Source organism: Parambassis ranga, chromosome 18 (assembly GCF_900634625.1).
Source record: "Parambassis ranga chromosome 18, fParRan2.1, whole genome shotgun sequence".
Lineage (NCBI taxonomy): Eukaryota > Metazoa > Chordata > Actinopteri > Ambassidae > Parambassis > Parambassis ranga.
In genome coordinates this window covers 1,744,712-1,757,451 of record NC_041038.1, presented here as the reverse complement: position 1 = coordinate 1,757,451, position 12,740 = coordinate 1,744,712, and the positions used below count along the sequence as shown (strand labels likewise).

General features: G+C 40.7%; 1 protein-coding gene across 8 annotated transcripts in view; it reads right to left on the bottom strand.

The window, feature by feature from the left end:
- The window catches only part of LOC114450658 (calcium/calmodulin-dependent protein kinase type II delta chain), a 74,295-nt gene that overhangs the window by 24,361 nt on the left and 37,194 nt on the right, over window positions 1-12,740 (bottom strand). For all 8 annotated transcript variants that reach the window (XM_028428915.1, XM_028428913.1, XM_028428920.1 and 5 more), the window contains exon 4: window positions 7,790-7,844. In XM_028428915.1, coding sequence (XP_028284716.1) covers window positions 7,790-7,844 — 55 coding nt within the window. The remainder of the gene's footprint in view (window positions 1-7,789; window positions 7,845-12,740) is intronic.

Sequence of the window (12,740 nt, the reverse complement as noted above, 5' to 3'; positions counted from 1 at the left end):
GTTGCACAATCCCACCTGGAAGAGTGTTTTTTTAATTATTATTATCATTTCTCACAACAGCTGGGACAAAATAAAGATGTTTTGCTTTCAACTAAAATAACTGATTCCCTTTTTCAGCAGATACAGTCATACGCCACTATGACATTGTTTATTCAGCTGGAAGGAATTTCTTTCTTTCCATGACTCAGATCCAGAGAGCTGTTCCAAGTCACACAGATGGGAATATCTATAATAGAATGGGGGCACAGTAATAATTGAGAACTATACATCAAGCTGTGATTGAACAATTGGATCCCAGAGAAGGACAAGTTCCTGTACAGCACGTATCAATTCAAGTAAGTGGCTGGAAGCTGGAGCACATAGCTCTTTCTGTTATTTATTTGTATTATATTAGGTGCACTTACATGGATACTCCACCAGTTTTACAAATTAGGATTTGTTTAGGCTACTCATCCTGAGGAGTGCTCTCATGAACATCAGAACTTTCCCTCCAACATGATATACATATGCCGTAACCAGTGACCCACTGGGGTTTGTGGGATATTCTTCAGTTCATGCCAACAAACAAAAATGTAATGTGCTGCAAACCAATCAGGGCAAAGCTTGTTTTCACCAAATGAATTTTAGCAGACTTGTTTAGAGGCCTGGACGTGATTCTATCTACTTATCAGAACAAAGATAACAGGCTGAGGCTGTAGTGTTTTTGTATTTCACTGGACCACAGGATTCCCATGGTTTATCATGTGACTGGGACAGAACAGGAAACAAACAGAGCAGGCAGTATAGGGAATTACAAAAAAATAAGTCATACTTCATGAAAATTAGTGTGGGTTACCTAAAGGCAGTACTTTTAATGGTAATCACAGTTATGTCAAACCAAATTTTGGTGCATCAGATTTCCTATATGCTGCAAAAAACACAGAAAGTGACACAATGTCAACACTTGTCCTCCTTTTCTTCATAAGCTCACTGCTAAACTTCATACACACAGACTGAAAACATTTTTTCATAATCATCCAGATAAAAGAAGCATAAGTCTGAATCACATAATAAAAAGAAAGAAAGAAATAGACATCTATTCGTATTTTGTATAAAGATTGCATGGCACTCTGATCTCTGCATCTTTCTAATTTATTAATTAGTTTATTTTAACTTTATTTTACTCGGCCTTGTCACCGGTAACAGTGTCACCAATCTGGAGAGCTGAACAGTATTTGACAGCAGTGATGTTAAAGCATGGCGCCGCCATGGGAATGGGATCTGAACAGAAGTGAAAATCCCCTTTCAATTTGTTGTAATGTTCTCTTTATAATGAAAAGACCATGCCACCACTAATCAATCACAATCAACAGTAGTACAAATAACGACTATAACAGAGTTCTTTCCTCATGTAAACAAATGAGCGACCAAAATAACAAAGTGAAGACGGAAAAGTGCTTCACAGAGTGAAACTAGGAGCTGAGAGTTGCCCTTTATAGTGCTGAATGATACACTTCCCAAAACATGGAAAATTATTAGAAAGATATTTTGAGGGAAAATCTTTTCCATAGCCTGTGGAAACCATTAACACTGAGATGGTTTCCATGGTTTCCATTTTTTAAGCTTCATCAAACTTCCATATGACTCTGCTGCTGACAGTAATTCGGCTGTAAAAAGGTCTGCAGAGCCACACTGTTACTGTTGGCATTTAGAGAGCAGCTAGGAAATTACCTCCACATCCACTCTCTGACCCGACTTTTTCCTCTGATCTGATGCTATTTTGCTAAACAAAAAAAAGGTTAAATTGTACACGGTCAATTTGCTCTACACAGCATAAGTCTTATGTCTTTTTCTTCCAGGCCAAGAAAAGAAATCCCGCCGTTCTTTTTTTATTGCCTTTACTCAAATTAAAGGCAGCGTTTAAAATAAATCTCATGCTATTTTCTTTATGGATGACAGTTCAGACAGCAAACAGCAGCTGACAATACACAGGAGGGAAGATTTAATGGAAGGAGGGGAGTTTAAATGGAGTGACAGGATTGAGTTTTAAATGAGGAAATGATATTGACTACTTTATAAACACACTGGGAAATGTGAATACAGTTGATGTGGCTGAGGAAGTCACTAAAGCATCTGTTTACAGCTGCATCATTGGACATTTACTGAAGGAGTACAAGGAGTCATAAAAGATCTCATTTCATGCATAAATATATTGCAAATGTGTGCAATGATATCACTACTGACAGTGGTTTTGCTACCTATCAACTAAAATTGATTTTAACACTGCTTTGCTGCTTTATAAAGCTCTTAAGGGTGTTGGTCCATCCTATCTATTGGACCCTCAGGTCCTCTGTTACTGGCCTTTTAAAGCTGGATCCATACTCCGCGAGACAAAGACATTTTCCCCCCCTGCAGACGTTACGCCCACAAAATGACGTCATTTTTTGTCTCTGACCGCCCGCTGATCCGCACTCCTGTGCACAGGGCCCGGGCCGAACTTTGTCTTTCAAGGCTGTGCGGCAACCATGCTGTGATTGGTCGGAATTTATTGTGGGCGTGATGAAAGTGGAGAAGCGCAAGAGCCTCTCCAGGTATATAGGTAGGTGTAAACAGCGCTGATTCAACAGATTTAGATAAGACCATACCGGTTTTGCATGATGAGCAATAAAAGAAAGAAAGAAAGGCAAGTCAGGGTGATTTGTCACCAATAACTCCAGACAGCCATTCACACATACCAGATGGTGACTGTTATTACCATTCTATATACTCCTACATACCCGGGCATAATAGGCTCGTTAACAATGTCTGTATATCTTTGCTATTGTTACTTTTAATGTCGCATTTTCACAACTCATCGCCGGACATCTCACGCTGTTGCAGGCAGCCTCTCTGTATAATGCCCTCTTGCCATGGCACACGTCCTTGTGGTGTGTTAAAAAACTCAGTAAAGTCTTTCCTTATAGTTTAGTGGGCGGGCCGTATGAGGAGTTCTGCACACACGCGTCTCGCGGAGTATGGTACCTCAGTGCGGAAAAGACCTTTTTTTTGTATCTCTTACCACCCGTGGAGTGCGTTCTCCGCTCTTTGTCTCGCGGAGTATGGATCCAGCTTAACTATTCCCAGGGTCAGAACCAAAACCCATGATAAGGCCTCATTGTATCACTAGGACCCTTGTCTGTGGAACAGCCTACCAGAGGACCTGGGGGCAGCAGCTAATGTGGACTTTTTAGAAAACAAACTATTGACCTACCTTGTTACCTTGACTTTTAATTAAATAATATTTATTGACCAACTTATTAATACTATATCTTATTTATACATTTATCTTATCCTAAATATGCATGGAATTGTGTTTAACACTTTTTTGCTTAGTTTTTAATATTTTTAGGGCCCGAGCAGCGAACGGTGCGAGAGCCCTATAGAAACTCTAGAGATTATTATTAGGGCCCGAGCACGAAACATGCAAGAGCCCTATTGAAACCCTAGGAATTATTATTAGGGCCTGAGCACCAAAAGGTGCGAGAGCCCGTTTTCCCCCCCAGATCGCATTTGTGGGGGCCTTGACATTCCCCAAAACTCACCAATCTTGGTAGAAAAATTCATTCGCCCGAAAAAAATTGAAATTTGCTGACTTTTGAAATGTACATGGGAAAATGGCTCTATAGCGCCCCCTAACATGTAGCCCCTCTGGCCAGTTTGACACATGATCGTGAAAATTGGCACACATATGTATCACCCCAAGACGCACAAAAACGTCTCTTCGCCAAAAATGGCGATCTGAAACTGTCGCCACAACAGTGACTAGCAAAATGGCTCTACAGTGCCCCCTGGAATTTGAAAATATTCAGCGTGAAATTCACCTCAATTGTGCCCCTCAGGACACCATAGGGAATAGACGCATTCCAAAACTCTTTCAAAAGTGTTAAGGTGTAGCGGGGGCTTGACCATTCGCCATTACAAAGGAACTTGCTGTATTTTCTGCAGTACCACCCACATGCTTCATGCAATGTGAACAATCTTACAGTACTGCTATAGACCCAAGTCTGAACAGATATATGTGCTAATGGATGATACAGTCATAGCGCCACCTACTGGCAACAGGAACTTTCTGTTGTAAACATGTGTTTGTTGTACATCTCTGGAAATGAGAGGAGAGCATAGGAGACTAGAGCAGAGGAGACAAGAGCATAGGAGAGGAGAGCAAATTAATTTATATATATTCTTTTTAGAGTCTTTTATTATTTTCTTTAGTTTTTTTCACCCTGTTGATATTATTTATTTATTTATTAGTATTATTTATTAGTTTCCTCCCAAAAAACTAGGTACAATTATTGATAACAGTACTTTCTTGGTCCCTGTTTTTAACACATTTATATTGTTGAACATGTTCTCCAGTGCATGCAGTCTATTGAGGTTTTATTTCCTGGCCCAAAATAAATAATAAAATGATATTTACAAGACTAATAACAACTACTTCTAACAATTACTGAGAAAATGAACTGGCAATTATAATAAATCCTATTTAAAAACCTATTAAATAATTAAAAAACCAACAACAGTCATCCTGTTCAACCTAAATAAAAAAAAAGCTACACATAAATTTAGGCAGTTAAACAACAAAGACAATCCAAATCCAATATATAGGGAGAGATTCAGAAGGTTGAAGCGAGGCAACTGGACATGTAGAATTTTCTTGAAGACAGTTCGCTGCCCCATTTATTTAATGGGATAAGATACTTGAAAGGGTGGTTGTAAGTCAGTTAAATGAACACCTGCATAGGAACAGTCTGCTCCATGTGTTCCAGTCTGGATTCAGAGCCCACCACAGCACAGAAACAGCACTCCTTAAAGTCACTAATGACCTCCTCATGACATCAGACCGTGGACTTGTCTCTGTACTCATTCTACTGGATGTCAGTGCTGCCTTTGACACTATAGATCACAACATTTTACCACACAGATTAGAACATGAGATTAGGATTACAGCTACAGCACTAGGATGGTTTAAATCATATTTATCTGACAGATTTCACTTCTACTAAACTACTAAACCAGTTCCACAGGGTTTAGTGCTCTGGCCGATCCTGTTCACCCTCTACATGCTCCCTCCAGGAAATATCATTCAGAAACTGTATTTATCCATGAAGCCTGAAGAAACAGAGCTGTTAGACTACAGGTATGTCTTAAGGACATAAAGGACTGGATGACCTCCAATTTTTACTGTCCAATTTTAATTTGGACAAAACTGAGGTCATTGTTTTTGGCCCCAAACATCTCAGGGCTAGATTATCTGATAACATTCTCTATCTGGACGGCATTACTTACGACTATGAGGAACCTCAGAGTTATCTTTGATCACGACATGTCGTTTATCCCTCATATTAAATAGGTCTCAAAGACTGCCTTCTTTCTCTGTAATATTGCTAAGATCAGCAGCATCATCTCTCAGAGTGATGCTGAAAAACTCGTTCATGCTTTTGTTACTTCTAGACTGGACTAATGCAACTCACTATTGCCTGGATGTCCACATTACTCCATCAACAGTCTGCAGCTGATCTAGAACGCAGCAGCTAGAGTTCTGACAGGAGTCAGCAAAAGGGATCATATCTCTCTTGTTCTAGCTTCTCTTCATTGGCTCCCATTCTGCTCAAGAATACACTTCAAAATCCTTCTTCCTACCTACAAGGCTCTACACTGACTAGCTCCATTATATCTGCAGGACCTGATAGTACTGTGTGTTCCTAATAAAACACTCAGATCTCAGGGTGCAGGTTTACATCTAGCTCCTAGGATTCATAAAAGTAGAATGGGAGGACGAGCCTTTAGCTATCAGGCACCGCTACTATGGAACCAGTTAGCAATCTGGGTCCATGAAATCTTCTCCATGAAGGCCATACTGCTAATGCACCTGCGGCTTCATCTGTAGTGTCGGCAGGAGTGATGCAAAGCGTTTAACCGCTTGTTTACGGTTATGACCACGATCTGGGTTGTCTGAATGAAATGGAATTTTATATTTCTTTATGCAAATCTTAAAAAAAACAAGGAAAAACCTGTAATTTATTTTCCCATCAAGTGCATTTTTTTCAACTACTAATGATGTCCCTACTATTTTAACTGTAAAATTATATTACTTTCGACGGCCACTGTTTACAGGTATTTCCTGTTATGTAAAAAGAAGGCTTAAAAAGCCAGTTAGTAAATACATTGAAGTGCCTTGTTGAAATGATTGAAACTATAATTGAGTAATCAATTACAAGTTTACTAAATTATAACTTATAATTACATATAATACATATATAAATAACATATTTTTGTTATTATCAGCTTCTAATAAACAGACTTCTGACAGAGCAGCAGATGGCTTTTGCGCTTATAAGATTTTTACTTCTACCTAGGGCTGTGCGATTTGACGATAAATGATCGTGAAGGATTTGAACGTATCGGCAATCTACCAGAACGGACAGATCGTTTTATCGTCCATTGAGCACGTTCTATTAATTGCAGTTCTATGTTCGCGCAGATGCATGAGTTTTTTCACTCGTCCAACTCTCAGCGCGCTTAATGTGAACACGACCAACCAGTGACAGCCTCCCTGTTAGGAAGCTACGGCTGAAAACGAAAAGAGAACGGAGGAACTGGTCCCTAAAACCAACTCCACCTTTATGTTCGGTATTGTTTCTGCCAGCGGCGGCGCGTCTTCTACGCCTGTGTGTGTGTGTTTGTCCGCGCGACGTGTGTCGCAGTAGAAGGGCCGCGTGTATTATAATGCTACGAGCGCGTACGCGCCCACCTCTCTGAACATTACCAGCTCGTTATATTCAGGTTCGCTGCTGTTGTGTCCTCAGCAGCTCTTCTACACTTGTGTGTGTGTGTGTGTGTGTGTGTGTGTGTGTGTGTGTGTGGGAGGGCCGCGTGTGTACATCAGATGCAGACAGAGGCAACAGCTGATGACGTCACCAAAACAATAACGCAGGCATTTGATGAAGAGGCTCCATGAGGACTCTAGTAAACGGTGGACAGAGGTGACAGCAGCAGCTCCGTTTGTCCTTAGATATGATTCCCATTAAAGTTTGATCACTTGGTCTAAATCACATTGAACTTTATGAGTTACTTAAGTCTGGAGTGTTTAACCTTAGGAGGCTTACTTCAGTCTGTTTAAATCACTGTTGAATAATACTTTACAGAATTACATTAGTCTTCTTTTTAACCTATTTGAAATAAAACTTAATTTTGTTCTGTAAGTTATTTAAATTTTCATGTTTATTGAAAACTAATACTGAGTGCACATTATCAGAGTTGTTGTTTGCCTTTAAAATCTACTGTTTTTGAGGTGACAGAGTAGGCTACCTGACGTCATTTACACAGAAAAATGCAAATTAGTGTCAATGTAAAAACAAATCGTGATAAAATCGAGATCGTGATTTTATCATTAAAGAATCGTGATATAAAATTTTTGCCATATCGCCCACCCCTACTTCTACCTTCCATCTGCAACATGACTTCTCAGTTACTGGTCCCCTATGTAATTCCACTCCACTGTATGTGTGTATTTGTGTACCGGTATGTGTAATGCCTTATACAGTAGTATCTTTGTGCTGTGTGATGACTGAGCACATAACGTTACAGAGACAGATGGAGCAAAGCGGAGGCGAACATGCCACATCTAATCTCCCATGATGGCACAGTGATGGGACATCTGATTGGCAGCTGTCTGGTTTCTACCTCCCCCGAGTGTGATGCGAGTGCACGTGTTTAACCATGTGGGTTTACACTCAAAAGGTTCATGTGAGGTGCAGAAAAAAAAACTTACAAGTCAAAGACCAGATAGTGGAATCCCTCCTCTGATATGCTGTCATGGAGGCGCACTGTGAAGAAGGGAGAGAAGCAGTCAGTAAGTCAAATATTCACCTATTGCACAAACGCAGCCACAAATTTTTTCTTGCAAATAATTTTTCCCCTCTCATAAAAACAACTATTTTAATAGTGTGCTTTCACCCAGCATCCCCTTTGTATGATTTATTTATTTATTAAGACAACCTTACTTTTTCAAGCATTTTTTTGTTACGATCTCCATAACAACTTTCCAAATATAACGTTGGGTGACGGATGCCAATGTACAGCAGGTGTGCATCCTACACCTATGTGAGCCAATAGCTTATTTATATACAGACACAAAAATAAATAATTTACAATATTCATCCTGGACCCAGCTACAGACATAGGCCCATGAGTGTGTGATAAAATGTGATGCTGAAATATTAACATGGACTGGTAAAAACCCATCCATGCACCTTATAGCTTTTCCTTGTTGACCTGTATTCAGCACCATACATACTATACTGATTTAATACTGATTACAATGTGCATATTTTTTAACACATTTTAGTTATCCAATTCACGATACAATGTGCACTTTATTATACATAGAATTTAGTGCTCAGGTCCTTTGAATGAACATAGATGTCACTTTCCCTTCACTGAACAAGAAGATGATGAAGGCAGCACAGAGGTAAAGGGCTCTGCTGGCAGTGAATGAAGCTAATTAGTGAAACTGTGTAATGACATTTGTGAAGTCACAAAGAGGACCGAAGTGAGACCGACCCAGGGAGAAAGAGGACGTATTGTAGCTTCATCTCAAGGGTGACATGGCAGCAACACAGATCATTCTGACACAGACAGCTCTGACTGACAGTTATAGACATTTATACTAGGGCTGGGCGATTAATCGAAATTCGATTTCAATTTCGATTTTGGCTTCCTACGATTATGAAAACAAGATAATCGACATAAAACGATTATTGTGCCAAACGCCTTGCTCGTGTGTTGCTCTCATTCTCTCCTGTAACGTATACATAGCAGCGCACAGCGCACACTAGCTTTACAGTGGTGCGCCGCACCCACCTGGACTTCACCCTGAAGACCAAGTGTCTCCAGACTTCTTTTTTTCCTGAAGACCACACGGGGCAAAACATGACGAAGGCCTGATGCAAGTGATGGCTGTGTGGGATTTAAAGCAGGAGAACCTCGTCTGTATTACCACAGACAATGGCTCAAACGTAAGACTGGCGGCTGAACTCAATAGCTGGAAGCGGCTCCAGTGCTTCATCTCTAAAGCCAGACCCTGTAAACAGACCTTTAAGAGGTTTTATGAGGAAGATTGCAGGTTTTCACCTACATTTAGTATTTTGAAAAGTTTTCTATTTAAAAGGGGAAAGGTTATTGCATGCTGTTTTAATTAATCCAGCTTTTGTTTCAAAGTGTGTTACTCCTTTTGGCCTCAAAAACAATAATATTTAAACATTTATGTTGAACATTAATATACTAAAAGTACATTGTGGCATTGAGTACTCTACCACATAGTTTTTTATATTTATTTTTATGTATTATGTTCTTTTTTAGCTAAAATGGGACAGTTTTTTTCACCTTCATTTCGTTTTACTGACACAATGTGAAAGAAAAATTCTGCCCAGGAAAAGTTGATTTAATTGACTGTGCTCGTGCCAGAGTGCAGGTACATTCCGTGTAATATCTGGTAGAACAGACATTTTAGTATGGTTCCATCAGTCCCACAAAACATGATCTTTTACCACCTATTTTTATTAAATTTGCCTAACAAATTAACTTAGATATTACACCATATGGCTGCATGAGTTTAGCGTCAACAGTGAGTCAATCCCCAGAGAAAGAAAATATACCTAAAGAAATAAACATGTTACATAAATGTGTATTAATGCTAACCGTTTTGCATAATTAAAAATGGCCTTATTGAGTGACAGGTGGGTGCGATACCAGATCTCAGGCTGCCTGTTACATGGCCACTGGCACTACGTCAGCTATATCTTGTTGCCCATATATGGATACAATTGGAACTTAGACAGACTCAGGTGCTGACAAGATGGCAAATGTTTAGAATATTAAAACCCAGAACTATACTAATCAGGTTACTAAGTCATACCCTCGTAGTGCTTCACCAGGTAAATAGAATAGAACAGAAGCCGGGTTGGAACTGATTCTGGTTCCATGTCTCAATAACACACAATAACAGATTTGTTCCTCTCATCAAGCTGGCAGAGAAATACATCAAGTGCTAATTTCAGTGACTTCCCTGAATAAAATGGACTCAGACAGCAAATGTGTGAGAAATAATAATTCCAATTTCAGTGCTCAAGAAAGATTAAGGACAAACAGGCTACAGCATGAATGATGGATGAAGAGATTGCAAGAAAGAGATCTCTGTGGGGATTCTCTGATGCTTCCTCTCCTGATTGACATCAAAGGAATCTATTGCCATGACCTCAAATGAATAAGAAATGAGGGGTTTCCCAGGCCTGGACACTGTGTGAATGGAATCATAATGAGACCAGTGATTCCTGCTTCAGGCAGTCGCTATCTGATGGGAGACAGATCAGTCGTACAGGAGGGCAAGCATATGCATGTGAGGTGAACAATGAGAAAGTCCAGGAATGCAATCAGTGCTGGAATAAGATGGCCATTTTACTAACACAAACACATAAACAGTGGCATCACTGCTCACATACTACCAAAGGTTGTAGTATATGTGGTCTGGACCAATCAGCATATTGTGTACTGACATTTATGGGCGTGTTTTTTTTTTTTTAAAAAAAGTCAACAAACCGTTTTATACAACCTCTGAGAGGGTTCTGTTGTAAGAAATGATTTGGCACACAAGGTTAGTATTTTCATATGACTCAATCAGTTAAAGAAGTCATGGATCTCAGTCAATAAATCAATTAATTGCATGATAACTTTAATTGGGCTGAGGGCTCAATAACTTTTTCGGCAGCGATAAGAGACTGGATGACAAAAGGCGTCACTCTGGTGCATATGAAGTGTGCAAAGTCCGGCCGTCGGATTTAATATGGCCCGCGACTTCTGTCTTAAAATGTGTCAAATCAACAGGTAGCTCTTATTTTTTTACTCATTGCGTAACGTTTAGAGGATGTTCTGAGCAGACCACTGTCAGCTCGCTGTCTGCGTCACCACGGTGCATCACAGTGCTGCAGGGCTTGGACGCTGGTTACAGCAACACAGAGAGCTCTGAACACTGGTTCAACACTTCGACACAATTCACCACAAGACTAAAGATGCTTATGTATACAACGTGCTATCAGAGAGAGTCCGCGTTGTACGGGTGAAGTTCTCTGTCTTTCTACTGGCGGCACTTGCGGCAGCGCCACCAATTAGTCATCTTGTGCCATCTCTGCTATCAGTTTCTTTTATGTGTTTCTGTCTACATGGTGGCGTTTTTAAAATTCCCTGCAGCTGTCTGTGCACAGCGGCCCGATGCAAACGCGTGTGTACTCAAAAATACAGACACGTGCGCATATACAGGTGAGCCCACTCCCACCAGCAGGTAGAGAGTGCATGTTGTTTTGCTCTCTGTTGCTCACAACATGCTAGTTGGATTGACCCCATTGACTATGCTCAGATAAGCCATAGTAATAGGCCTACCACAACTCATAATAACAATATTATTATCAACATTGATATTATTAATATTGATAATAATAATAATTATGTTGATTATTGGGGACCTTTCCAGTGTTAAATGTTCTTTAGAAATTAAAGTGTATTGATCTTTGAAAGGGTGTAATGTATTTTCACGACTATAAGGCGCACCTAAAAGTCTAAAATTTTCTCAAAAGTCGGCCTTGCGCCTTATAATGCGGTGCGCCTTGTGTATGGGTTGAGTACCAGACACGGGGACGTGGTACGTAAACTACGTACGCTGGCAGCAATTCACCAATCAGCTGAACGCTATGATACTGGTGCAGCAACTTCCAACGGATTACAAAGAAAAGCTGGCCAGCTTCCGCGTCTACTGCAGTGACAACATTGCCAGCAAAAACATCCAGCCCAGCCACATCACCAACATGGATGAAGTCCACCTCACTTTCGACATCCCCGTGAACCAAACTGTGGAGAGAATGGGGACCAGCACGGTATCAATACGGACTGTAGTGGTGGACTGGATGGTAATGGACAGAAACTTCCGCCTACGGAAGAGGAAGACTCTGCCTAAAGAAAAGTTTCCAGCAGGAGTCTTCGTTAAGGAGAAATGAGGAGACGAGGAGAAAATGGGAGAGTGGCTCAGGGAAGTTTATGTAAAGAGACCAGATGTTTTTTTTCACGCATCACCCTCGCTGCTGATCCGCGACTCCGCGTGCGCCCGTCTCACCGTCGGTGTAAAAAAACAGGCGAAGCAGATGAATTCAGAGCTTGCCATAATCCTGGGAGGGTTAACAAAGAACTCCAACCGCTGGACATCAGTGTAAACAGGGCGTTCAAAGTAAAGTTGCGAGCGGCATAGGAGCGATGGATGTCAGACAGCGAGCACAGCTTTACTGGGAGGCAGCGCTGGGCGAGTTACGCCAGCATATGTGAATGGATTGTGGATGCGTGGACTCATGTTTCTGCAGTGACTGTTGCCCGAGCTTTTGTGAAAGCCGGCATAATTTCCGAACAATAATAATAATAATTTCCGAACAGCCAGTCGGCAACGTGTGTGGCTGTGACTCTGACAGCTATGAGAGGGAAGCTGGCAGGTTTGAAGTCGCGCAGTTGTTTCCTGTTTATTGTTGTGCTCAGAGCACAAGAAAAACGCCACACAGGCGTGGCATGTGAAACAGAAAATTGTACATACACATTTCAAATTGTTATGCAGAATAACGTGTAACAAACCGCTGCATCTGTATTATGTAATAATTGCGAGCTACAGCGCTATATGCAGCGAGTAATCA